At 43.3% G+C, this 27518-nt stretch overlaps 1 protein-coding gene across 1 annotated transcript; it reads left to right on the top strand.

Moving 5' to 3' along the window:
• Positions 1-1444: 1444 nt before the first annotated feature.
• On the top strand, positions 1445-27269 carry LOC115362592 (uncharacterized). Its single transcript, XM_030056566.1, has 18 exons — positions 1445-1456; positions 6021-6069; positions 9928-10026; positions 11530-11691; positions 13013-13172; positions 13259-13439; positions 13573-13683; positions 13793-13996; positions 19929-20089; positions 20529-20644; positions 20841-20896; positions 23795-23830; positions 24015-24158; positions 25364-25455; positions 25606-25714; positions 25804-25895; positions 26352-26452; positions 27050-27269. The coding sequence occupies exons 1-18, from the start codon at positions 1445-1447 to the stop codon at positions 27244-27246; spliced, it is 2082 nt and encodes a 693-aa protein (XP_029912426.1). The 3' UTR covers positions 27247-27269.
• The last annotated feature ends 249 nt before the right edge of the window (positions 27270-27518 follow it).

The following is a 27518-nucleotide window of genomic DNA, read 5'->3' on the forward strand; positions in this document are numbered from 1 at the left end:
TTATGTCTCCATACAGTACTGGCACAATGTCACTTGCAAAAAATAAATAATTGGCATTAAAAGAATGGCAACTGCCTGCTGCACTAAAGTAGATACAGCAGAATAGGGGTGGGAAAGGGGCAGTGATGCGTTTTGTCTGGAGCCTACAATTCCTTGCGCATCCCGACTTTGGATGGGGATTTACAGCAACCCAATATGTCTTTCAGTAAAGTCAAGTTGTGTTCATGACTCTAATTCTGTTCAATCTACACAGCTCTGGTTGATGCTAACACGTTTGTATGATGTTTGCAGCCAGAGGATGGAGGTGAAGATGAAGCTGAGCCTGCTGAACAACAGCAGGTTGAACAACAGTGAAGGCAAAGGGGACAGCTCCAGAGCAGAAAGTTCAGAAGCTGGACAAAGGAAGGCCAAAATTTGAATCAAAACAACATGAGTATAAAAATAAGTAGGCTAAATCATGAGCAGTCTGAGAAGTCTGAAAATGAAAACAATGATCTTTCCTACACATATCGCTGTCATTATATTTTCACATATATACAGTTTTTCTGCTCTTCCAGGCTTAATTGAGTACTCACAACTTTTAATAGTCCATGGATTTTTAAAGGATAATTTCAGCTATTTTCAGCCTGCACTCCATTTTCTTATTTTTTGGCATCATGACAATTGAAGCGCAGGATCAAAACAGTAATCTCAAATAGCTGAATACAAAAACTGATTAAAACACCCACTGTAACACTCGCACTGTTTTTAATTACAAGTAGAATATGTTTGAAACATAATAACATAATACATTCACCACAGTAGCAAGAAGCAAGATAAATCTGCTGTGGTTCGTTTATGGATTTATTACATATTGATAAATACAAATTATTTTCCAAGTAGATGCATTCCAGTGTTGAAAAAAAAAATATGTAAAGAGCACTTTCAAACTGAGCTAACAACATCACACTTCATGCGTGAATGCAGCAGCAAAAGTAGCAAAAGTTTTAAACATTATGGATCCAACTGTTGAGATTATGTCATTTTAATGCTGTTATCATATAATCATATCATTAAGGGTGAAGGCAATATATTCTCACAGCATATACTCAACTTTACGTGTTTCAGGGGTTGGTTTATTCAATTTAAACTTATATTCATGATGTTATTGTGTTTTTGTTTTGTTTTTTGTTGGGTTTTCTTTGTAATTGTTGTTGGTCAACTTAAACAGTCAAAGGAAGTCATATGCACTTACATGTATTCCTTGTGTAATGGAGAAGTGGAGTCGTATCTTTAGAACTGAAATCAGAGATTTCCACAATTTGCCTACTTTGTCTCCCTGTCTGATGAGGAGATGTTTGAAATGATGTTCAGACAAAGGTTGCCAGTAAACAGTTTCACTGTAGTAAAATGGCATTTTCAAACCAGGTCTTTTTTTGTGTGACAGTGGGCAGAAATATCACTAATGGAGGTGGAGGTGTGCTATTATGTTTTACTGTCCCAGATTTAAGTTTTAAGTTGAGTGTTTAACTTGTGGTTTTGTGGGATTGTTGGATTTAACACATCAAATGATATTTTATTTGTACCTATGAAATTATTTGGGGATTTGTTCTCATATCATTTTGACTTGGAGTGCATTTATTGTGGGTCACTGTCTGTGTTCTTAGTTTGGTTTTAAAATAAAGCTTTCTTTGAATCGGCCGTGCCCTCATGCAGTTACGCTTTTTCAGCACCAGAGGGAAGCATGCACTCAGGTGTTTGTTGACAGAGTCAGTGTTCAAGCTCATTTCTACAATCTGATACACAACTTGCCATATGCTTATAGGCTACAAGGCACAAATTCTACATTTATCACATCAGTTTTGATCATAACTTGTAATTATTATTATTATTGTTGTTGTTGTCGTTGTTGTTGTTGTTGTTGTTGTTGAAGAAGAAGAAGAAGAAGAAGAAGAAGAAGAAGCAGAATTCTCATTTTAGGGTGAATGTGGTTGTTTCTTGGCCTAAACGTTTAATAATACATGAGTTGGATCTTCAACAATTTTGAAATACATATCCCATTTTATTTGACATCATCAAATATCTGACAGTAGCTAACTATGCAAATACCTTTAGCTGTTCGGTGCCTTTGACTGCCTTTCTAATATAGCAGAAATGCATAAATACATAAATCTTTTTAAAAAATCAAATTCAGTTGAATTTTGACTAAAAAATACATTAATGACATGGCTAATACTCAAATAATAAAGTGTACCGGGAGCTACCTGCACTTCGGTTCTAGCTGCAGGGAAAATGAGATGCTGCCTGTGCCTCTATACAGGGATGCTTTGATGTGTCAATATCCTCCCAGGTGCTGTTGCCACAGTGAAGAGGGCCCGCAGCCTATTGTGGACAGCCTTCAAAATACTTTTCTGCCTATGTCAGTGATACATAGCCTACTTTTGATGCTGTAACGTGGCCTATCAAAATCCATCATCAGAGGTAGGCTAGTGCAGGCTGTTCTCATTCAACGTTCGTACAAATTCCTACGAAAAATAGTGCACAAATTTTCGTGCATATTCCTACGAATTTCCAGCAGCACGAGCGATCAGTGCGCCTGCGCAAGCCCCAAAGCGAGAGCCTTAAGAAAAATGGCGGACATTCCTTTTATTCTCAGTGGAAAATGCAATATTTTAAGAGAGCTTATGCATTCAAATGCGTTTTGATAACATTTCTAGCGGGAAATGTGCATTTTATTTCCAAAATCTTCATTCAGTTAGTGTATATAATGTTTACTTTGTTAGTTATTACGAAGATTCTTTCAGGTTTCTATCGTTGCTATGGCTGTTGCTATGGACGCTGCTACCACTGTCGCTGATGTGGCTTCCGCTCGGAAGGGGTTGTGTTCAATGGCGTAACATATCAGCATATTATCAACTTTCATGCACTTTATTACACTTTATTGACTTTATTGATGAAAGTAAAATCAGATACGTCGCTGATAAACACTAGGATTATGGGTAATGTAGTGCTTCTCCGTGATATGACATCGCAAATAAAACGTGTTTTCTTAAAATAAAGTTGATATTATACGGGACTTGTGGACTCGGCTGAAGCACATGCCATCGTTACACATCCTCATAGCTCGTGGTAAGTCTGCCTTGGATGGTTACAACGTTATGGCTAATAATCAGACCTTTTTCCGGAATATCGATTAAATTTGCACTTCCGGGATCTATGAACCACCACCCACAGCATGACGTCACGGATCCTCGCCGACTTCCAGTGAACACCATTTGTGTGGTGATCACACGGAATTAAAACCATAGAAATCGATTAAAACAGGTTACATGCGAGGAGCACGCAATGCGTTATTAGGAGGTCATGCTCATTTCAGATTTCTGTGAGAGCAGGTTAACCCCACGCCTCCCTCCCCAGATTTCCACGGTGACAGTCAGTGAGGACAATACTTCCGAGCGGAAGCTACATCAGCGACAGTGGTAGCAGCGTCCATAGCAACAGCCATAGCAACGATAGAAACCTGAAAGAATCTTCGTAATAACTAACAAAGTAAACATTATATACACTAACTGAACGAAGATTTTGGAAATAAAATGCACATTTCCTGCTAGAAATGTTATCAAAACGCATTTGAATGCATAAGCTCTCTTAAAATATTGCATTTTCCACTGAGAATAAAAGGAATGTCCGCCATTTTTCTTAAGGCTCTCGCTTCGGGGCTCGCGCAGGCGCGCTGATCGCTCGTGCTGCTGGAAATTCGTAGGAATATGCACGAAAATTTGTGCATTATTTTTCGTAGGAATTTGTACGAACGTTGAATGAGAACAGCCTGTATTTTGTGGTTTATGTTGTACTATATTTATTTTATTCATAGTAAGTAGCTCATCTTGCCCATTGCTTTCTCACTCTTTACCACTATGGTTAAGACATTTTGGATACCAGGTTTTTTTTCCAACTCATCAAGTTTGCCTCAAATGATAACTGCTTGTATGAAATGTATGTATGTTTTGTTTTTTCACTGTGTGTTTAAAAAAATACATATTTTTGGGGGGAAAAGTGTAAACAGAAACCTACCCAAAGACATTGAGACATCCTGTCAAAGTGATTCCTGTTCAAAAGGGGCTGAGAACAGATTATGTCTACTAGTGGCTTGAAAATAAAGCTCTCTTCTCTGCTGTCTTTGTGCAGTTCACCTTGTTCAGCACCAGTGTTAGGGTTACCGTAGTTCTCATCACATTATAGTTTTATGTAACGCGTTCTTCAGTAATCTGCATGATGGGCAGATAGAAAAACAATCTTCAAACATGCCATTCATGCATGCTGGCGCAACACTCGCCTGACCTCTCATGACTTTGGAGTTGGAGCAGGAGATAGGACTAAAATGGTATAGCAGAACACTTATATTTTAAAAAATCGATTCAAAATTGTATATTTTATGTTTTGTAAGCTTATATAAGGAAGTGTATGTACTTAAATAAAGCCTACACCACTGCACAACTATTCTAACACACACACATATACATATGTTTGTGTGTGTATGTATATATGTATATACACACACACACACATATATATGAATGAATGAATGATTTTATTTTCAAACAAGTATACAACAACAACAAATATATATACACTATATTACCAAAAGTATTCGCTCACCTGCCTTTACTCATACTATGAACTGAAGTGCCATCCCATTCCTAACCCATAGAGTTCAATATGATGTCGGTCCACCTTTTGCAGCTATTACAGCTTCAACTCTTCTGGGAAGACTGTCCACAAGGTTGAGGAGAATGTTTATAGGATTTTTTGACCATTCTTCCAAAAGCGCATTGGTGAGGTCACACACTGATGTTGGTCGAGAAGGCCTGGCTCTCAGTCTCCGCTCTAATTCATCCCAAAGGTGTTCTATCGGGTTCAGGTCAGGACTCTGTGCAGGCCAGTCAAGTTCATCCACACCAGACTCTGTCATCCATGTCTTTATGGACCTTGCTTTGTGCACTGGTGCACAGTCATGTTGGAAGAGGAAGGGGCCCGCTCCAAACTGTTCCCACAAGGTTGGGAGCATGGAATTGTCCAAAATGTTTTGGTATCCTGAAGCATTCAAAGTTCCTTTCACTGGAACTAAGGGGCCAAGCCCAGCTCCTGAAAAACAACCCCACACCATAATTCCTCCTCCAACAAATTTCACAGTCGGCACAATGCAGTCTGAAATGTACCGTTCTCCTGGCAACCTCCAAACCCAGACTCGTCCATCAGATTGCCAGATGGAAAAGCGTGATTCATCACTCCAGAGAACGCGTCTCCACTGCTCTAGAGGCCAGTGGCGGCGTGCTTTACACCATTGCATCCGACGCTTTGCATTGCACTTGGTGATGTGTGGCTTGGCTGCAGCTGCTCGGCCATGGAAACCCATTCCATGAAGCTCTCTGCGTACTGTACTTGGGCTAATCTGAAGGTCACATGAAGTTTGTAGCTCTGTAGCAATTGACTGTGCAGAAAGTCGGCGACCTCTTTGCACTATGCGCTTCAGCATCCGCTGACCCCTCTCCGTCACTTTACGTGGCCTACCACTTCGTGGCTGAGTTGCTGTTGTTCCCAAACGCTTCCATTTTGTAATAATAGAGCTGACAGTTGACTGTGGAATATTTAGGAGCGAGGAAATTTCACGACTGGATTTGTTGCACAGGTGGCATCCTATGACAGTTCCACGCTGGAATTCACTGAGCTCCTGAGAGCGGCCCATTCTTTCACAAATGTCTTGTTTCACAGTCTGCATGCCTGAGTGCTTGATTTTATACACCTGTGGCCAGGCCAAGTGATTAGGACACCTGATTCTGATCATTTGAATGGGTGAGCGAATACTTTTGGTAATATAGTGTAGATAGATAGATAGATATGTCACAGGGTGACGTGTGTGTGTGCGCATGCGCCTGCCTGCCTGTAATTGACGCACTCCCCTGGATGCACGGCACGTGTGTGGGTAATTAGGCCACAGGTGTGGGCAGTTTGGGGTCTCTTTGTCTGCATTTCTTTTTTAGGTGACGGCAGACGAGCAGAACAGGAGCGCGGCTGAGTCGACAGCAGCTGGTACACCAGGGAAACACCGTGGAAGAACGCGTTGGGACGGCTGTTGCAGCAGACGCTCATCTTGGTCCAGGTGCGGCGAACAGTGGGTGGTTTACCTCGCGGACGCGTGTACCGGTTGCCGGAACGGAGGAAGCTGCCGCTGCCACCCTGGACGGACAGGTCGCCATACGCCCGGAGAGACAACGGAGACGCACGGGGCGAGAGGGGGAAGCCGTGGATGAAAGTGGAGGGGTGGGGACACGTTCCACCCTTCCTCCAGCTAAGTACCCCTCTACTGTTGCTACAAACACATTGCCTAGAATACCACCTGTAACTGCTGTGGCCAGCTATTTTAATACAACTTCTTATCCTGGGAAATTACCTCTAACTTTGGGCATCCCGCCATTAGTCACTAGAGGGACAAAAAATCACAGTAATTTTGGGTTGGGTTTATTTAAGTTGCATGGAGGTTTCGACCTCCGATTTGTTCATTCAGTAGCTGCCTTGGTTGGATTTATTTTGTTTATTTGATTGCTTGATTTGCTGTGTTTATTTTGTAAACTCCCACCCATAAAAGCTACTATTTTTGCCCTAAATCAGCCATTCCGGCTAGCGACTTGTAGGTGGTTAAGTTGCCCTGACGGATATTTTGTTGTGCTCATCCCCCAAGATACTGGGCCTCTACTGCACAGGGACCCATCGGATGAAGACTCATTGTGGACCACAGTGATTGCTGGACTCCATTTATACTGGACTCTTTGGAGTATCTTTTTATTCTGCTTTTTTACTTTTGTAATAAAGACGTATTTTTAAAATCTTAATCCTCTCCTGGGTTTGTTGAGGTGCTTGCTCCCCAACAGAAACAGTGGCACAGTCCTTACACTCGGTGACAGATAGATAGATAGATAGATGGATAGATAGATAGATGGATAGATGTGTGTGACGAGCTAAACACATTTTATGCTCGCTTTGATCTCCTCAACAGAGAGTCAGCTGTAAAGTCTACTCCACCTCCAGAGGACCGGCCACTGTCAGTATCCACAGTGGATGTGAGGAAAGTCCTGCTGAAAGTGAATATGAGTAAAGCTGTTGGGCCTGACAACATCCCTGGCCATGTACTAAAAACATGTGCCAACCAGCTAGTAGACGTCATTACTGACATTTTTAATATATCGCTGTCACAGGAGAGTGTTCCCACCTGCTTCAAGACAGCCACCATCATCCCTGTGCCTTAAAACTCTGCAGTGTCTGATCTGAATGACTACCGCCCTGTGGCACTCACCCCCATCCTGATGAAGTGCTTTGAGAAACTGGTTCTCCAGCACATAAAGAACAACATCCCTGCCAGTCTGGACCCTCAGCAGTTTGCATTCAGAACCAACAGATCCACAGAGGATGCCATCTCCACTGCTCTCCACTCAGTCTACACTCACCTTGTGAAAAGCAACACCTACATCAGAATGCTGTTTGTTGATTTCACCTCAACTTTCAACACAATCTCCCCCACGAAGTTGATTGTAAAACTGAACACTCTGGGCATCAGTACCACTCTCTGCAACTGGATACTGGACTTCCTCACAAACAGACCCCAGTCAGTTCGAATTGGCAGTCTCTCCTCCACCACTCTAGTGCTCAACACCGGAGCCCCCCAGGGCTGTGTGCTCAGCCCCCTCCTGTTCACGCTGTACACCCACGACTGCAACCCCCGACATGGAAAGAACTCTATTGTGAAGTTCGCAGATGACACCACCATCATTGGCCAGATCTCCAACAATGATGAGTTTTCATATCGGGAGGAAATCACAGAAAACAACCCACTGCTCAACGTCAGCAAAACCAAAGAGCTGATAGTAGATTTTAGAAAAAAGGAGGCAAAGACACACAACCCTGTCTATATCAATGGAGCTGAGGTAGAGCAAGTGAGCAGTTTCAAGTTCCTGGGAATCAACATAACAGAGAACCTGTCATGGACTTCACATATCTCTGCCCTGGTTAAAAAATCTCAGAAACGGCTGTATTTCTTAAGGAAACTTAAGAAAGCAAAATTCCCATGCCAAGTTCTTGTCAACTTCTACAAAGGAGCGATTGAAAGCATCCTGATTGGAAACATCACAAACTGGCATGGGATGTGCACGGCCCAGGACAGGAAGACTCTGCAACGAGTGATTAAAACTGCCCAAAACATCATTGGTACCCATCTACCAAGCATCAGTGATATCGGGGAGGTGAGGTGCCTGCGCAGAGCCAAAAGGATACTAAAAGACAACACCCACCCCAGCCACAGCCTGTTCACCCTGCTGCCGTCAGGAAAAACAGAAATACAGAAGTATCCGCTGCCGTACCACCAGACTACAGAGCAGCTTCTTCCCTCAGGCTGGGAGACTACTGAATGCACCATCTGCACTCCTCCATGTTTAATAATTTTATTTTTTATACAATCAATAATCAATCAAGAGGGAACCACATTTTAATTTCATTATACAACCTGTTGTATAATGACCAATAAACTTCCTTGTATCCTTGTGTGTGTGTGTGTGTGTGTGTGTGTGTGTGTGTGTGTGTGCATATATAAACATACTTATCCTTGTCTGCGTGACAAGTTTCAACAGTCACAGCCAAGAAGGGAAACACCATGAAATTTGTGAGCACTGTTTGTAACTTCTTCTACAGGGGTTTTCACACCTACCCAGTTTGTTCGACTTCAATCAGACCATGGTGCATTTACTCGCATAGTTCAGTTCATCTGGAGTGGTGAGAACACGCACTCAAACTCTGCCAGACCGAACAAGTGAAACATGGTGTGCTTGAAAAGCTGGCACTCGGTTTAGTTCCAAGTGAACCATGCTTGAAGTGAGAACACAATCCAGTCTAAACTATAGGAAATTAACTATACCGTAGCATGTCTACAGCTAAAATATATTGGCATATAGACAATCTAAAAACATAAAACCCATACCTAATTGTAGTACTGTCTCTTTGCAGCACATCTCTGAATTACACAAAGCAATATTGCATTGTTCACACACACCATCTCAACATATTCCACATACTGAACAGTTGCTCTTATTTGTTAACAACATCAAAGCACATAAAAAAAAATGGATCCATTGTTCTGCTGCTCTGTTGTTGCAATACATTGTTGCTTGCAACCGGAGCGTCAGGATCCTGGTGTTTCCTCCCCCTTTTTTTGTATTGGTTTTTCCCTGTCTCTCTGTGTCTGTCTGTCTGGAGCTGCATCACACCCCCCTGCACACCTGCCAGTCCTCTACAATCAACCCACCTGCCAGCCATCTGCAATAAAGCCTCTCTGCATATAAGCCTGGTTCAGCTCTCCACTCCTCACCAGATTGTTTGCTAACCTCTGTGGTAGTGCACCTTGGCCCATTGTATCTTTGAAAGATTCTCTTTGAAGCTCTCGGTATTGTTGCCTGACATTGTTTGTTTTATTTTTGCCTAGTCATCCGTTCCTGTTTTTCCCTACCACCACTTCACAGGACCCTGGACCTGCTTCCTCACACTCACCTGCATTCTACCTGTTTTTTTCTACATCTCCTCACCACCCAGCAATAACCACCAGCACCAGCTAAAACAGCCAGAACTCCTTGCAATAAACTCTTTTTGCATCAATCTTTTGTTGTTTTTGTCTGCATTGTGGGTCCAGCTCTAACCCTCACTATGACAGAACAATCTGGCCAGGAAATGGACCCCGCAGACACTAGCTTCAACTTGCTCCCAGTTCAGCGAGCATTAAGCTATCAAGGAACAATTACTGGACAACACGAACACAGTATTCACTCCCTGTTTGAGCACAGTCAGGCTCTTGCTTATCAAGTCTCTTTACTCACTGCACAAGTTTAAAGTCTCTTGTCAACTCCTCAGGTTTCTGCTCCCACTGCAGCCCCCCCACTCCTGCTTCCCCTGCACCGGCCACACCAACACTGCAGGACTCCCGTGCCACAGATCCAGAACCATACTCAGGTCAGCCCAATCTATGTTGTGGTTTTTTGTTCCAGTGCACCTCAGTGTTTCAGTTGAAACCCACATCATTTTCCTCAGACACCTCCAAGATTCAGTACATCTGTGGACTGTTAAGGGGCAGGGCGCTGGCATGGGCAGAAGCCAGGTTTTCTCGTCGTAGTTTCCATGACACCAGTTTTGATGATTTTGTTAAGGAATTTAAAGGTATGTTTGACCACCCTGACTATCAGTCTGATGCTTCCATGTGTCGAATGACTCTCTCTCAGGGACAACGCTCTGTTTCCGACTACACCGAGTTCTGGACTTTAGCTGCTGAGGTGGATTGGATAGAGGACTCCCGGAGAACTGCTGTCAAGAAGGGGTTAAGTGGTCAAATTAAAGATGAACTCATTTCTAGGGATGAACCTGATCATCTGGAATCATTGATTTCTTTGGCCAACAGGATTGATAATCACCTGCGCTCTCACCGACGGGAGAGAGCTGTTCCATTCCCTGTATTTAAGCCACGGCCTGACTGGGCCAGCCCGAGGCCTGACCCGACCCGACTAATTAGCCGAACTTTAGGCCTGACAGCCGATAAAGCCCGAAAAAAAATCGCCAAATTCGCCATTATTTAGCAGAGCCGGTCGGCCGCGGCACCGGGGCACCATCAGTCGGTATCAGGCAAGCCGGCCGCGGCACCGGCCAGCATGAGGCAGCTCACCTGTCAGATCCGGCAGACCTGACGGGTGGGCGCGGTATCGGACGGTGCCGCGGCCGGCCAGCCTGATGCCGACTGATGGTGCCGCGGCATGTGCGGGTCAATACGGTAGTCTAGAAAACTGGAGATTTTTTTTTTTCTCGTGCGCCCCCAAGTAGATTGCGCCCTGGGCAGTTGCACTGCCCATAGCAAAACCCCCCCCCAAACCCCCAAAAACTCCCTCTCACTTGTTTGTGCTGCGCTCGCACAGCTGTTTGTCTGTCTGTCACTGAAAGTTTAGCCTCCAAATCCAATCCAGTCTGTCACTCTCTCCACCAGTCACATAAAAATGAAACGTCATAATCAATAACAGAACACATAATTCTATTTTTTTATTTAAAAAAAAAAAAAAAAAAAATCCCCCACAGAACCTGAAGCCCGACCCGACCCGCCCAATTCACGTAAATTTTAGGCCCGACCCGACCCGACATTTTCGGGTCGGGTCGGGTCGGGTTCGGGCAGAATATGAGAACTCTACTCCACACCTGGCACCTCAAGTTCCACCTGAGGAGCCCATGTAGCTGGGCCGGGCTCATCTCACCCCGGAGGAAAGGCTACGCTGTCGTCAGGCGGGTGAGTCCCTGTATTGTGGCAAACAAGGACATTTTATTTCTCACTGCCCGATCCAACCAAAAGACAGGACTCACCAGTAGCTTTGGGGGTTATGGTGGGTTAAACGAAATCCCCCTCTCATCCCAAGTCCCGTTTCCAGATCTCTGCCACCCTCTGTTGTCATGCTTTGTCTCTACCTCTCCTGGCCCTAGTGTATTCTGGGGCTGAGGAGAATTTTTTTGACCAACAGCTGGCATTTCAAGCAGGCATAAGGTTGGAGCCTCTGGCCAAACCCCAGACAGCACTTGCTGTGGATGGACACCTCCTGGCCCGTGTTACTCACCTGACTGAACCACTCACACTCGTCCTGTCTGGTAATCACAGAGAAACTACACAGCTTAAGATAATCTCTTCTCCCTCCACTCCGTTCATTCTTGGTCATCCCTGGTTAGCTAAACACAATCCAAACATTGATTGGGCTGAAAATAGAGTTGCTGGTTGGAGTTCTTTATTTGCAGTCTGCTTTGTCCCCTGCTAGGGAAGATCCTCTTCCACCAGATCCACCTACTAATCTCTCTAAAGTCCCAGATGTTTATCATGATCTTAAGGACGTGTTCAGTAAGGATAAGGCTCACTCTCCCACCTCACAGACCTTAAGATTGTTCCATTGACTTGCTCCCTGGTGTTCCTTTGCCCTGTAGCAGCCTCTACAACCTGTCTAAACCTGAATGTGAAGCCATGGAAATTTACATCAGTCACTCCCTTGCAGCAGGTATAATTCGACCCTCTTCCTCCCCAGTGGGGGCCAGGTTTTTCTTTCCTTCCAAGAAGGATGAAACTCTGAGACCCTGTATTGATTTTCGTGGACTTAATAACATCGCTGTTAAAAATAAGTACCCCTTACCTCTGACTGATGCAGCTTTCACTCCCCTGCAAGGGGCAACAGTCTTCACCAAATTGGATCTCCGTAATGCCTATCATTTGGTGAGGATTAAGGAGGGTGATGAGTGGAAGACTGCCTTTAATACCCCTATGGGTCACTTTGAGTATTTAGTGATGCCCTTTGGCCTTACCAACACCCCAGCCATTTCTCAAGCTCTCATTAATGATGTTTTGAGATATTTCCTGAACAGATTTGTGTATGTCTATTTAAGTGACATTTTAATTTTTTTCCCAGTCCCTGGAAGGAACATCAGAAGCACGTCTGCCTCATTTTGCAACGGATGTTGGAGAATCGGCTATTTGTCAAGGCAGAGAAATGTGAATTTCATGCCAAGAAGGTCAGTTTTTTGGGGCTTTGTAATTGAGGAGGAAAAACTGAAGGCTGACTCAGAAAAAGTGAGAGCAGTGGCTGAGTGGCCTATCCCAGAGACTAGGAAGCAGCTACAAAGATTCTTGGGGTTTGCAAATTTCTATCAACGCTTTATCAGAGATTTCAGCTGTGTGGTTCCTCCACTAACCCGCCTCACCTCCTCTTCTGTACAGTTCAGTTGGACCCCTGAAGCAGACTTGGCCTTCTCCAAGCTGAAACAACAATTCACGTCAGCACCCATCCTCATTCATCCAGATCCAGCACTTCAGTTCATCGTTGAAGTGGACGCTTCTGATACAGGAGTTGGCGCGGTGTTATCCCAAAGACGAGAGCCAAATGGTAAACTCATCCCTGTGCTTTCTTCTCTCGATGTTTGACTCAAGGCGACAGAAACTATGATGTTGGGAATCGTGAGTTGCTGGCTGTCAAGATGGCTCTCAGGGAGTGGCAACATTGGCTGGAGGGCTCAAAGCTGCCATTTGTGGTTTGGACAGACCACAAGAACCTCGCCTATATTCAGACTGCCACGTGGCTCAACTCCCAGCAAGCCCGCTGATCCCTTTTCTTTAGCTGCTTCGATTTCGCACTGGCCTACCGCCCTGGCCGGATACTCTCTCCCGGCAATTTAGCGCTGAGGAGACCTCCACTGAGCCCGAGACCATCCTGCCAGTCTCTCAAGTGGTGGCCCCCATTACTTGGGAGATTGCCTCCCAAATCCAGGAGGCACAACACACCCAGCCGGACCCTGGTGGAGGTCCTCCCAACTGTCTCTTTGTTCCTGACTCTGTCCGGGCTCCAGTTCTCCAATGGGTACATGCCAATAAATTCTCTTGCCATCCTGGAATCAACAGAACCCTGTCTCTCCTCAAATGCCACTTCTGGTGGCCCACAATGGATAAGGACACCAGATCCTATGTCCAAGCCTGTTCAGTCTGTGCCCAAGGTAAATCTTCTCACACACCCCCTGCTGGTCTGCTCCATCCTCTGCCTGTTCCTGGTCGCCCATGGTCCCACATTGCTGTTGACTTTGTCACTGGTCTCCCAGCCTCCCAAGGTAACACAGCCATACTTACCATTGAGAGCCAAGATGGCACCGGTGTATGTGGCCTGCCATCTCTTGCTGTTTGTGTTTGTGCTGTTTGTGTCGATTGTTATCTCTAAAGTCAGCTCACTGCTTGTGTACGATGGCCAAACATTGTTGTGGCCCCTCTGCCAAGGACTTGGTGAAAATCGACTACGATCATGATGGTCACGCATTTCAGCCACTTCACTTCCCCAGCGGGATACCTACTCACCTTCGGCGTACCTTTGTTCCACTCCCCTGGCGTAGACGCCGCCGCCGCCAGGGTAAACGCAGCGGCCAGCTGGTAAAGATCAAGGCTCTCTCGGCATGATTCCCCGCGTTCCCCCGGAGGAGAAATGAAGTGGTACCTGGTCTCTTTCTCCACCTGTGCTCGCTGGATCATATCGACACCTGGCTGGTACCTGTCGTCGGTTCGGACGATGTTTTTAAAAGTGACTTTAAATGCGTCCGGTTAAACTGCGCGCTCCTCCTCAACGCTGTCGCATGTTCAACTCCTCCTCTCCAGCTCTGTTCCCTGCTACTTTTGCTGATCTTTGCGAGGGGAACTCTAAAGCCTCAATGTGTTTGAATACCAAGGAGCTGGCCATGAGCTTCCACTTTGTTTGTTTACAAACACTGGACATGATCGCTCCCTTGAGGAGCCGGCGCATTAAACCTGTGCCCGAGCCCTGGCTGAATGGCGTCACTCGTGCTGCCAGGCGTGAGTGCAGGAGAGCAGAGCACAGATGGAAAAAGGACCGGCTACATATTTCTCATGGTATTTTTAAAGAGAGTCTGATGTGCTATCAGAAGAACGTAAAAGCTGAGAAGAATAAATATCTCTCAGAAATAATTGCTTCTAATTGTAACAACCCCAGTGCTCTGTTCAAAACCATAAATACTGTCCTTGATGTCCCTAAGTCTATTGGTATTGATGCCTCTACTGAAATCTGTGAAAGATTCCTCCACTTTTTCACTGATAAAATTGTGCCAACAAGAGCCTGTATTCCCCAGCCTTCCTTTGACCCTTCGATTCCTTTGCCCTGCACATCTCTATTTGTTCAGTTTGAGCCGGTGTCCCTCTCCGTTTTAAAGGACACAGTTAGTCATATGAAGCCCTCTGGTTCCCCTGCAGATGCCATCCTTTCGACACTGTTGACCACAGCATTTTAATAGATAGATAGATAGATATACTTTATTGATCCCAACCAGGGAAATTCTGGAAGACGCACACAGGAGCTGCTGCAACAGGCTGCCACCTCGCGTGGCGCCAAGTCACTGTGTAGGTATTAAGGGCATCGCCCTTGACTGGTTCCGGTCTTATCTAACTGACAGAAGTTTCTGTGTAAAATTTGACAACTTTGTGTCTTAAACAGCTCCTCTTCCATATGGGGTCTCTCAGGGTTCAATCTTTGCCCCCCCTTTTATACGCACTGTACCTACTTCCCCTTGGTTCTGTTTTTAGGAAACACAGTATTTCATTTCATTTTTAGGCCGATGACTGCCAGATCTGCCCCATTGGCACAAAATACTGTCCACTCAGTCCAGCCACTCATTGACTGTCTTAATGATGTTAAAGCTTGGCTTTCACTTAACTTCCTGAGTCTAAATGAGAATAAGACTGAAGTAATGTTGTTTGGACCAAGTTGCTTTGGAACGAGCTGCCTTTAAAATTCAGACAGGCCTCCTCACTCCCTGTTTTTAAATCCCTTTTAAAAACACACTTTTACTCTGTGGCCTTTAACACCTTGTAATCTATCATGTCTGTCATCCTGTAAAAAGGCACTTGCCATGAGCTTGTTTGTTTCTCTATTTTCTTTGTTTGCTTGTTTGCTTTGCTTTGTTTGCAAATGCTTTATCTATATGTTTTACTGTGCTGCACTTTGGCTACCCCCGTGGTTCTTTTAAATGTACTATACAAATAAAGTTGTATTGTATTGTATTGTATTGTTGACCACTTCTCTAAGGCTGCTCATTTTATTGCTATCCCCAAACTGCCCACAGCGAAAGAGACTGCTGAATTACTGACTACCCATGTTGTTCGCCTACACGGCATCCCTGTGGACATTGTCTCTGACAGAGGGCCCCCAGTTTACATCATAGGTTTAGCAGGCATTCTGTCAGGGCCTGGGTGCCACCGTCAGTTTAAACTCTGGTTTTCACCCACAGACCAATGGACAAACAGAACGGGCAAACCAAGACCTGGAAACATCACTTCGCTGCATCACTGCTTCTAACCCTTCAACCTGGAGCTCCTCTCTTCCATGTGTGGAATATGCCCATAATTCCCTGCTCAGCTCAGCCACTGGTATGTCACCTTTTGAAGCATCTCTTGGTTATCAACCACATCTGTTTCCCTCCCAGCAGGAGGAACTATCAGTTCCCTCTGTCCAACATCACCTCCGTCGTTGTCAAAACATCTGGAATAAGACACGAGTCGTTCTCCTCAAACCCTCCAGCAAGCCCAAACAAGCAGCTGACAGACATCGTGTCCCAGACCCCCAATATCATACAGATCAGTCTGTTTGGTTATCCTCCAAAAATATCCCACTCAAGACCAATTGCAGGAAGCTGTCTCTTTGTTACCTTGCTCCTTTCAAAATTGTCAAAATAATCAATCTCTCTGCTGTTCGCCTTCAGCTCCCCAAGTCTCTCCGTATCCACCCCACTTTTCATGTCTCAGTTAAAGCCTGTCCACAGCAGCAACCTTTGCCCTCCCGCCGATCCCCCTCCTCCTCCCCGACTCATCGATGGTCATCCTGCTTTTACAGTGCACAGGCTTTTGGTTGTGTGCTGCCGGGGCAGGGGGCTGCAGCATCTGGTTGACTAGGAGGGCTATGGGCCTGAAGCTCGGTCTTGGGTTTCTTGGTCCCTCATTCTGGACCCAAATATGGTGAGGGCATTTCATGCTGCCAATCCTACCAAGCCTGGGGGTCGCCAGGAGGCTCCCGTTGGAGGGGGGGTACTGTCAGCATCCTAGTGTTTCCTCCCCTTTTTTCTGTATTGGTTTTTCCCTGTCTCTCTGGGCAGCCTACAGTGCCCACGTAGGAGGCGTCCGACGTAGGTGCCGATATCAAGTTTACCGGAACTAAAAGTTTTGTGAATTGGGATGGTGTAGCCTGCAGAGGATTCCTACTTCATTATTATCGAGGCTTCCCGACGCGCATTGGAGTTATACAGCGTAAAATGCCGAAGTAGGTTTCGGAGGTGTGTCAGTGAACACCTGTGCATGAAACAAAACGATAAGCAGCTCCAACGCTCTAAAGATGGACAACATTGATTCTGTAGTTTTATGTATTTTATTTTATTTTGTCTTCATGAAGATGCAGAAAATTAAGATAATTGTTACACCTCACCGCAATTACAACAGACTATCCCAATTAAAGTAATTGTACACATGGCTACATTGTAACGTACCTGATGCGCTGATGGTTGCTATGGAACCATCATGCAAAATGCCTATCTAACTCATCTAACTAAACTTGCATTTACATGCGTTGTTCGGATACAGTTAACAGCTAAAACGAATCTATGGTGGTAATTATAGGCATGAAAACTTATCAAAACGTCATGATATAAACATTAAGACGGTCTAAAACATCCTTAATAATTCCAGCAATGGTGGCTGATCCACAAATTCAACTGGACCGAAAGGTACCCAGGGAAGTAGGCTGTGATGTCGGCTGCGAAGCATCGTGGAGGTGTATCCTGCAAATTAGTCAAAAATAGGCTGGATCTGTCGGCTGCATTTGCAGGACCCTGCGCGGTAAAATTGAATTGGAACAGCACTTGTCGCGCCGCCGTGACGTAAGCAGCCTACAAATACGACCTAGGTAGCGTACAGCCTTTGAATTGGGACAGAGCCACTGTGTCTGTCTGTCTGGAGCTGCATCACACACACACCTGCCAGTCCTCTACAATCAACCCACCTGCCAGCCATCTGCAATCAAGCCTCTCTGCATATAAGCCTGGTCCAGCTCTCCACTCCTCACTAGATTGTTTGCTAACCTTTGTGGTAGTGCACCTTGGCCCATTGTATCTTTGAAAGATTCTCTTTGAAGCTCTCGGTATTGTTGCCTGACATTGTTTGTTTTATTTTTGCCTAGTCATCCATTCCTTTTTTTTCCCTGCCACCACTTCACTGGACCCTGGGCCTGCTTCCTCACACTCACCTGCATTCTCCCTGGTTTTTCTACATCTCCTCACCACCCAGCAATAGCCACCAGCTAAGACAGCCAGAACTCCTTGCAATAAACTCTTTTTGCATCAATCTTTTGTTTTTGTCTGCATTGTGGGTCCAGCTCTAACGCTCATTATGACACAGAGTTTCCCTTGTAAGAATTCTTTACAATAGAATGAATTAATTAAATGACAAAACAACATTTCACAAGGCTGGCCTCAAGTTACAGTTAGGCAGACAGCTAGTAAACATTTTGGCTATGATGGTCACTATGCCATTTAGTTGCTCACTCACTTTTCAGTTGTCTCAAGTTGCCAACTTAGCAAACTTGGCAAACCCCATCTGTGAGAAATAAAGAATAAGATCTAGTATAACAGAATAAGAATAACCTAACAACAGAACAACAGAATAACCTAAGTACAACCCAGTGTGCAAAAAGCAATGTGCAACAAAAAAAAAAAACAGAAAAAACCGTGTGCATGGGTGTATAAAATGTGCATAGAAGTAGGTCAATGTGCAAATTTAGAAGAAATATACAGTATACACATGATAAATAGCAGTAAGCAATATAAACACTATGAACAAGGATTATAAAAAGATAGGAATATGAACAATTTCAACAGAAGTATTAACAGTGCAACAGAAGTAATAACAGTTAAGCAGCAGTGGAAAATACCCTAACCTGAGGAACACACGCTCCGACCAAGGTTCAGAGTCAGTGTGAAACCATGAGTCCTAGACCGTCGACAGAACCTGACGCCCGGTACTGGGAATTCAGGAACTGTCAGACTTGATCCAGCCTCATGGAATCACCCCTTCCCCTCCAGTCTTTACGTGTTATCTACCAGTATTGCAGTATGTGTATAATGAGTTATTTCCTCCGGGTGGAGTTAAAAAGCCGCATGGCATGGGGGAGGAATGATTTCCTCAGTCTGTCGGTGGAGCAGGACAGTGACAGCAGCCTGTCACTGAAGCTGCTCCTCTGCCTGGTGATGGTGCTGTGCAGTGGATGCAGTGGATTGTCCATGATTGACAGGAGCCTGCTCAGCGCCCGTTGCTCTGCCACAGATGTCAGGCTCTCAAGTTGTGTGCCCGCAACAGAGCCCGCTTTCCTCACCAGTTTGTCCAGTCGTGAGGCGTCCTTCTTGATGCTGCCTCCCCAGCACACCACCGCATAGAAGAGGGCGCTCGCCACAACAGACTGGTAGAACATCAGCAGCAGTTTTTTGCAGATGTTGAAGGACGCCAGCCTCCTGAGGAAGTACAGTCGGCTCTGTCCTTTCCTGCACAGAGCCTCCGTGTTGGCTGTCCAGTCCAGTCTATCATCCAGCTGCACTCCCAGGTATTTATAGGTCCGCACCATTTCCACACAGGCACCATTGATGCTTATCGGCTCCGGGTGAGGCCTGGTCATGTGAATTGCAAAACACCAAAATCCATTTGTCTGTCAATAAAGTTGTCCCTTATGCTGGAATTGTTGGTGGGGCTTTGATCTCTGCAGACTTTCTCCCTTCTCCAGACACCTTTGTAGTGGGTGAAGTTGTGCCAGAAACCCCTATTTTCTTTATACCAGTCTTTGCAAAAATAAATAATTTAAAACTTCAAAAATGTATGTGAGGCCTTGGACAATGGTATTAGAAATGTAATTTACACATGAATGTTAGTAAATTTCCCAAAACATGCAAAACATTGGCATGTTATTTTTTAAGAACAAGATAGTAGAGTGGACTCAGCCCTGGTCTTAGGACCTAGCAAGGCCAGGGGCGTCGTAGTGGGGGGAAAAGCAGGACTGATTACCCAGGGCCACAATGGGGGAGGGGGCCCTCGAAAGGCCTGAAATAAAAAGGTTTATCTATTGGCCGGCTATACAAGGGCCCAATAAGATTTCTTTTCATGGGGCCCAAAATCCCTGGCGGCCCCCCTGCGCAAGGCTACCCTTTCTCCCAAAAGATAGACACTGGTTAGAGTTAAACTCACACTCTCTTTGCTGAAAAATAATGGAGGAGATATGAATATTTCTATAATCACAGGTGTCCGTTATTCTGTTTTCTCCCAGGTCTTTAATGATCCCATCCATGGGCACATGGAGGTACACCCACTCCTTGTCAAATTCATTGACACTCCCCAGTTTCAAAGACTACGAAACATCAAGCAACTGGGTGCAGCCTACTATGTCTACCCTGGAGCATCCCACAACCGTTTTGAACACTCCATTGGGTATGTTTGTGCATGCTTTCAGACTGATAAGTATGTGGACCATAGTGTGCAACTGTGCAATGTCCTGTCCAATAAAGTAATCTATCTATCTATCTATCTATCTATCTATCGAAATGTTTATATATGTGTGTGTGTGTGTGTGTGTGTGTGTGTGTGTGTGTGTGTGTGTGTGTGTGTAGATATACATATACATATAGATAGATAGATAGATAGATAGATGGGGATAAATTATGCCACTAGTTAATTTTTAGTTCAGGAACTGTAAAACAGCACCCTGACTGCATCTGGTTTTGGCATTAGTTATGTCTTCGTCTGTCAAGAGCAGATATAGTTTTCCGTGTCTGATTTATCAAAAGCTTTTACGTTAGTTCCAGGCAGCAGGATGATCATAGGGGTTGGCTGTTCAACAGGTTTTTCTGTTGTGTATGTGCTGATGCAGAGTGGCGCACCTAGCAGGACAGTTTCTTCAAGCTCTGAGAGACCGGCAGCCAGACCTTGACATCACTCAGAGAGACATCCTTTGTGTGCAGATCGCTGGTCTCTGCCATGACCTTGGTGAGCTAATAAACACACACTGCCATTCTCACATTTAACATTTTTTGTCTGTTTGTACCTGGATGTAGGCTATTTGTGAGTAAGAATGAAAGTCAAAGTGGAACTCTTGGTTCAATGTTTGTATTTTATACAAACTCTGATGGAGGTATAAGCATGACTACACACAGTCAAATCCTATGTATCCCTCTGTATTCAGGACATGGGCCTTTTTCTCATTTGTTCGATGGAAGATTAAGTCCTGAAATTAGGAAGGTGAGAAACTACTCCCCCTTCTTTTTATTTCTTTGGTTATGTTTTATTTATTTCCATTTTGTTTGTCGTCATGTCATTGAGAGTAACCCTAACTCAGAAATAAAAAAATATAAAAGCAGATGACAACATTAACACCTTGTCCTAACACATTCCCACAATAATAATAAAAAAAAAATAACAGGACGTTCCCCTTATAATCAGTTAGGTTGTCGAGATGGGTCCAATGCGTTCTCATTCCCAAGTCATCAAATACAGATGTTTTGTCATGCTCCTTCTGCCTCTGATTCAGCCTGACAAGGCTGAGCCAAAGGGTTGAATCCAAATGCACAACTCCAGACACAAGTTCCAATAAAAAGTCTTTTAATAACAAAAGTAGCAACTCAAATTCACTCTTACAGAGGACAATGCAAAAAAAACAAAAACACTCTTTCGAGGAATAATAACTAAGGATATCAAAAGGAGCAACTGAAAATTCAAGAGGAAAAGATCACAAACAAAAATCATTCTTACGAGGAATTACAAAGGAAACAAGGATAAGGCGAGGTAAAGTAACAAATGAAAACAAACTTGGCAAAAGGCAAAATGCGAGACAAGGAACAAAGGAACAACCTGACAAGACTTGGCATGATTCACTTGGTATGACAACACAAGACGAACTGGCACAGGACAAAGGGAAACGCAGACTATATATACACACACAAGGTAATGGGGAACAGGTGGAAACAATCAGGGCGGGAAGACAATCAGACCAAGGGAAACACACAAGGGGAAGGGCAAATGACCTGAAACGAGAGGGGAGTAAGATTTCAAAATAAAACGGGAAGTCACGAGACAAGACACAACAACACTCAACATAATTTTCTAGACATGACACAGCCTCAGTATGAGACACACGGGGCATGCTCACTTTTGTCACATTCGTGTCACATGGTCAGGTTTAGGCACCAATACAGAAACAGCACACAGTCTCGGTCATGTGCTTTGTGTGTGAAGTGAAGGATCAAACTCAGGTGTCATGCACTGAGGGCCCTGTGGCTTCTACAGCCGGTGTCTTTTGCACCAATATCACTGAAGGGTGCCTTTAGCGTCGGTATCAGACTCACAGAGGCATGACAAATCTTTGGTATTTGATGACCTGGGAATGAGAACAGGACAATAGGTGGCAAAGCGCAAAATTAAAAAAAAAAAAAAAAAAAAAAAACCTGTTAGATGGACCCTTATAGAAAAATCCAGCCTTGAATGTATTTTAATTGATCCACACAGAGTTTTTAAGATCTATAGCTTAAATCGATAAGGATGTGTCATCAGTTTTTTTGCCAACCTAGTTGGCACCTTCTGCACACCTGACCAGCTAGGGACAGCCCCCCTCTCCCTGCTGTCCTCAAGATTTCCTCAGTTTTTCCCTATTATTTCTGAGTTTTGGAGAGAGTTGTCTCCTATTCTCTCTGAGAACTTCATTCAGGTTGTTCCTGGTTTGTTGTTGTTTAAGTGATGGTTCAGGTTCCTCCCTATTTTTGTAGTATTTGTTGCTAAAACAACATAAAACTGGTTCATTAACTCGCACCCTGTCATGAGAATGAGAGCCTCACCAGGACAGGTCTTTTCCAAAATTAATGGAGCGAATATAGACCAGAAAACAACATTTTGAGCACTGACCCAAAGTTGTTTTTAAGGATGGACAACAACATACATTTGTTTTGGATTCATCATCTGCATCCCTTCCAGCTCCCTGGCTTCCAAATTGGTGGAGTTAATTTTCTTTCCAAGAAATGCCACTGAATCCCATATTCAACCTACAGCACCATGTGACTTAATGCTATTTGATTATATTTTAAGGAGTTTGTATCACCTATAATACTAGACTTAAATGACAACTTACTGTTCATATCTGAAAAAAAAAACACAAATACAAATTACTTATATGTTATTGCAAATGAACTCTTCCGTATATAATTAGCAGCTGCTGTTTGTGCCTCATTTTTGCAGTTCATGCTCACAGTCATCGTCTGAGCAGCTACATATTGTCACATAAGAATTTACTCTCAGATGGAAAGTGAGTATGGCACAAGCCCAAGCCTTCACAGTTTGCAGCAACATTTAATAGAGAGATCTTAGATTTCCATCATGATTTGCTGTTGACGTTACATTTTAGTTCCCTGAGGCGAGGTGAAACATTTTGTGTCTTTTGAATTTTGGTCAGTGCCCTTTGTATTGTGCATTAAATATTTCTTTCTGCACACCATTCTCATGCTCACAATGATTTGTCTAATATCACAAGAAATACAAAGCAAAATTAAGACTTTCCTTGCCAAATAAAGCCATGAATTTCATTAATTTACTTTAAGATATGAAAATCCAACTCCAAAATAAGTTATAAGTTCATTCATGTGGCAACCCTGAAAGCCAGCAAGTCAAAAATGGAAAAACAAAACAAAGCAAACAAACAAACAAAAAAACGTATGAATATAGGCCATTAGTTTGTATTACAAAATAACTTTTTTCCTCCTTGCCAATCAGGGCCTCTGCCTTCGGTCAGTTAAACAAAATTTTGGAATGTTGGGATGTTGTTGCCTAACAAAGAAACTTTATTACAGTTTTTAAAGTTTCCATGTAACAAAACATAACAGCTGAGGACAAAACAGTGATTGAAATGTTCAGGGTAATGATTTACAGTGATAGTAAGGCATGATGTGAAACATGGTGTCATTAAAGTCATGAAGACCACAGATCTGTCTAGTACATGGGACGGAGATCACACAGCCACTTTCAGTTTTGTTCCAAAGCAAATTTGTAGCTAAACCATACTGTTTGGTATTTGATTAGTAGGTCATTTTGGTTTTAAATTGAAATTGTGAGTTTGCTCACTCCTATTAATGTATCAGCATGTTTGTTTTGCAGCAAAAACAGCAACCACCAAACAATGATGACTGGAAGGTGAGAAACTATTCACTTTTCTCCCTTTCATTATTTAGGTTAAATGATTTACAGTAATAAGAATTGTTAGGCAAATTTGTAGCTAAACTATTGTTTGATATTTGACTAGTAGGTCATTTTGGTTTTGATTTGAAATTGTAAGTATGCCCATTTCTATTAATTGATAAGTGTGTTTGTCTTGCAGCATGAGGACGCTTCTATAATGATGTTTGATCACATGGTGAAAGTTAATAAGTTGGAAGAGGAGATGGTGAAGTACAAGCTGGATCCGGATGAGGACCTTGAATTCATCAAGCAGCTGATAGTTGGACGCCCAGATGGTGAAAATGTCAGTCAGTCATTGTCACACACTACCAGTGTGTAAATACATGTCTGCATTAGAAAATGTATACAGTCTGACTTGGCTAATGTGATAGAGCAATTTTGCATGTGTGGTGCCAGGGGCCATTTTAAACTTTAAAACACAAGATATGAGGGATACCTAACATTATTACCTGGCAACCCTCAGTCTGTACTACACAATTGCTGGCAGCAGCTGTAGTTTCTGTTCTGGGAGATGAAGTGAGCGGTGGCATATTTGAAGGTATTTATGGTTGAAAACATTGGCATTTAATGATTCCAACACTGCAGCATTAAAGTTGTGCCCTCACAGAATAGAGCTAACATCAGTAAATTTTATTTTTATACTGCAGGTGTGATTGTTTGCCTGCTTGTGTTAATTGCTCAGACATCATAGTTTTAAATCAATATTACAGTATTACTGTAGGTGAAAAATTGCCACCTAAAAAGATGACAAAGATGGAGGACTTCAGTTTGTTGTCAGAGGTCTGATCCTAGAATCGCCCCTGGGCTGTGCTATTCTGCATTATTCACCAGATTATGTTCGAGGTCGTTGTGATGCTGTCTTCAGCAGGGAAGAGCTGAGGACAAGTCTTTCCTTGAAATTCACCAGGGGTGGTCTTCTCAAAAATGAATGAAGTAGTTACAGTACAGTAGTTACCTATAACACTCCATAACTTTCTGATTATGCGTGTGTGTGTCATGTTTTTAAATGTATGTAGGAGTTAATATCTCGTACATGTGTACGTACATTAACTCACTCAAGTTTTTTACTTTTTGAGGTACATAGAGGTGATGATGCAATAGATTGAAAATACTGGACAGTACAACTTGTTGGTTAAATGGTCTTTACCCTGATCATTCTGATCATGTGTTTTTCTGCATTTCTAGATACACAACACATTTATATTGTGTGTTTGTTGTCTTAAAAAAGTGTTATAAGACTCATGTTACCTACTAGTAATTTATTAAAAGTATTGTTGTGACTCATAATATTATATATAGAAAAATAGCAATGTGTCATTTATTATCCAATGAAATGAGTGAATTATTCATTTCATTCTATGAATGTCACATTGTGATGAGGGGCTGAGCCCCCCCTAAAGGTCTGATCCTAGAATCGCCCCTGGGCTGTGCTATTCTGCATTATTCACCAAATTATGTTTTGTGATGCTGTTGTGATGCTGTCTTCAGCAGGGAAGAGGTAAGGACAAGTCTTTCCTCTGTGAAATCGTGGCCAACAAAACCAATGGCATTGATGTCGATAAGTGGGACTACCTCGCCAGGTTGGGCTTGTTGATCAATTACTATAATTCACTTTTGACTGGAACGGCAAACATTTCATGCCTCTGAAAATTAACCATTGATCCATATCCTTTTGATAGTTTGACTTCATTTTTAGTCTTTAGTCATATATTTCTGCATTCATCCTCAAGGGACTGCCATCATCTGGGCATTCCCATGAGCTTTGACTATCGCCGCCTCCTGATGTTTGCCAGGGTGTGTAAGGTGGACAAACGGACACACATCTGCGTCAGAGACAAGGTGTTAACTATGTGGCTCTCATTTTTATTAAATCACAGTCCATTCAGTGTCTTTCTTGTTACTAAAGTAGATGTGAATTCCCTCAACAGGAAGCAGCAAATCTGTATGACATGTTCTACAGAAGGTTCTCTCTCCACCAAAGAGCCTACCGGCACAGAGTGAACAACATCATAGAATACATGTAAGTGCTGTTATTCCATAATGCAGGGGACTTTCTTCTTTTTTTTTCTTCTTTTTTTTTTTTTTTTTTTGCATTACTGTTTTATTCGAGAGTGACAGTAGAGAGTGTGGCAGGAAATGCAGGGGAGAGAGATTGGATGACTGTTTGAAATGGTCAAGATTAGGGTTTTAATGGTCAGGGTCTAGGATCTTAACAGTATTCACCGTACAGTATGAGTATTCACCCAGACCGAGGTATAAATAGAAATAGTCAGTCTTCTCCCTGATGGTCTTGTTTGCTTATGGAGGTCATATGGAGGTATTGGTATTTTATTTATTCATTTATTTATTTATTTATTTTTTCCAGTTTTTACAAAATGCATTGTTATTGTATAGTATCTTATTACAAGCTCTTTCCGTAACATTGTGTGGTATGATATTCTCAAACAATACATTATATTTGGTGATGATTGTCCAGGATCACAGAGGCCCTTTTAGAGGCAAATGAACACATCAAGATTGATGGAATCAAACTTTCCGAAACCATCCATGACATGAGCGCCTACACCAAGCTGACAGGTCAGTAGCATCACCTGTGACAGTTTTAATAAAAACTAAATTATTATCTTTCATAATATGCTGAATTGTCCAGACTGGTTCCGACCTGTTTTATGTTTTCAGTATCATCACTGCCTGTACTCTAATAATGTAATTAATAGAGAAAAGGGCGCACACCTGAACAGGGGCGCCACCAGGGATTTTGGACCCCATGAAAAGAAATTTTACTGGGCCCTTGTATAGCCGGCCAATAGGCAAACCTTTTTATTTCAGGCCTTTCAAGGGCCCCCCTCCCGCATTGTGGCCCTGGGCTTTTCCCCCCACTACGACGCCCCTGCACCTGAATAATAGGCGCCTAAGGAGAATGACAGTTACTTGCAACAAAAAGGTTTAACTCCTGCACACCATCTACACTGCAAAATGTCTTTAATTCAAGCAACATTTTGGTACACTGACCTTCCTCAGTCATCATGCCTGATTGTCATTTGTTTTGCGAACATGATGTCCCTCACAGGATATTTAAGGATGAGTGTATGAAATTAATGAAATGTGGCCTCTTGTTGTTATAGGTGTATTTCTTCTGACCTGTCTTCTGTCCTATATCTGTTCATCTTGTAGACAGCGTGTTTGATCAAATACTCAACTCCCCTGATGTGAATCTACAGGGGGCAAGAGAGATCCTCAACAAGATTGTCCGTCGACAGATCTACAAATGTTTGGGCAAGATTCCTAGCAAGGTGGTCACTCAGTTATGTTCTTGTGTCTTTTCATGTCTGTGTTGGTGTGGCCATGTCCATATGCTCAGCATGCATTGATCTGTGACTGTGACTAAACTTGGCATTGCAATGTGATCTCTGAGATCTGATTCTAAAAGTCTGAAGTTTGAAATCACAAATTCTATGTACTTTTGGTCTGGAAATGGCTGTTCTGTATGAAAGTCGAAAGCAACCAAAATTAATTTATATATCATCTTGTGTGTAAGGACACTGTGTGTAAGCACATTATGTGAACTTATGTCAGAATTATTAAACAGTTTTCATTGACCCTAGTGGTGTCATGTGCTGCTGCAGGGGTTTTCAAACTTTGT

The sequence above is a fragment of the Myripristis murdjan genome, chromosome 7 (assembly GCF_902150065.1).
Source record: "Myripristis murdjan chromosome 7, fMyrMur1.1, whole genome shotgun sequence".
Classification (NCBI taxonomy): Eukaryota; Metazoa; Chordata; class Actinopteri; order Holocentriformes; family Holocentridae; genus Myripristis; species Myripristis murdjan.

Bases quoted from the DNA above. Each gene is read 5' to 3' on its own strand.
- LOC115362592 (XM_030056566.1), top strand. The intron at 20,645-20,840 runs GTGAGCTAATAA...CTCTGTATTCAG, and splicing joins TGGTCTCTGCCATGACCTTG to GACATGGGCCTTTTTCTCAT. The intron at 25,896-26,351 runs GTAAGTGCTGTT...ATGATTGTCCAG, and splicing joins AACAACATCATAGAATACAT to GATCACAGAGGCCCTTTTAG.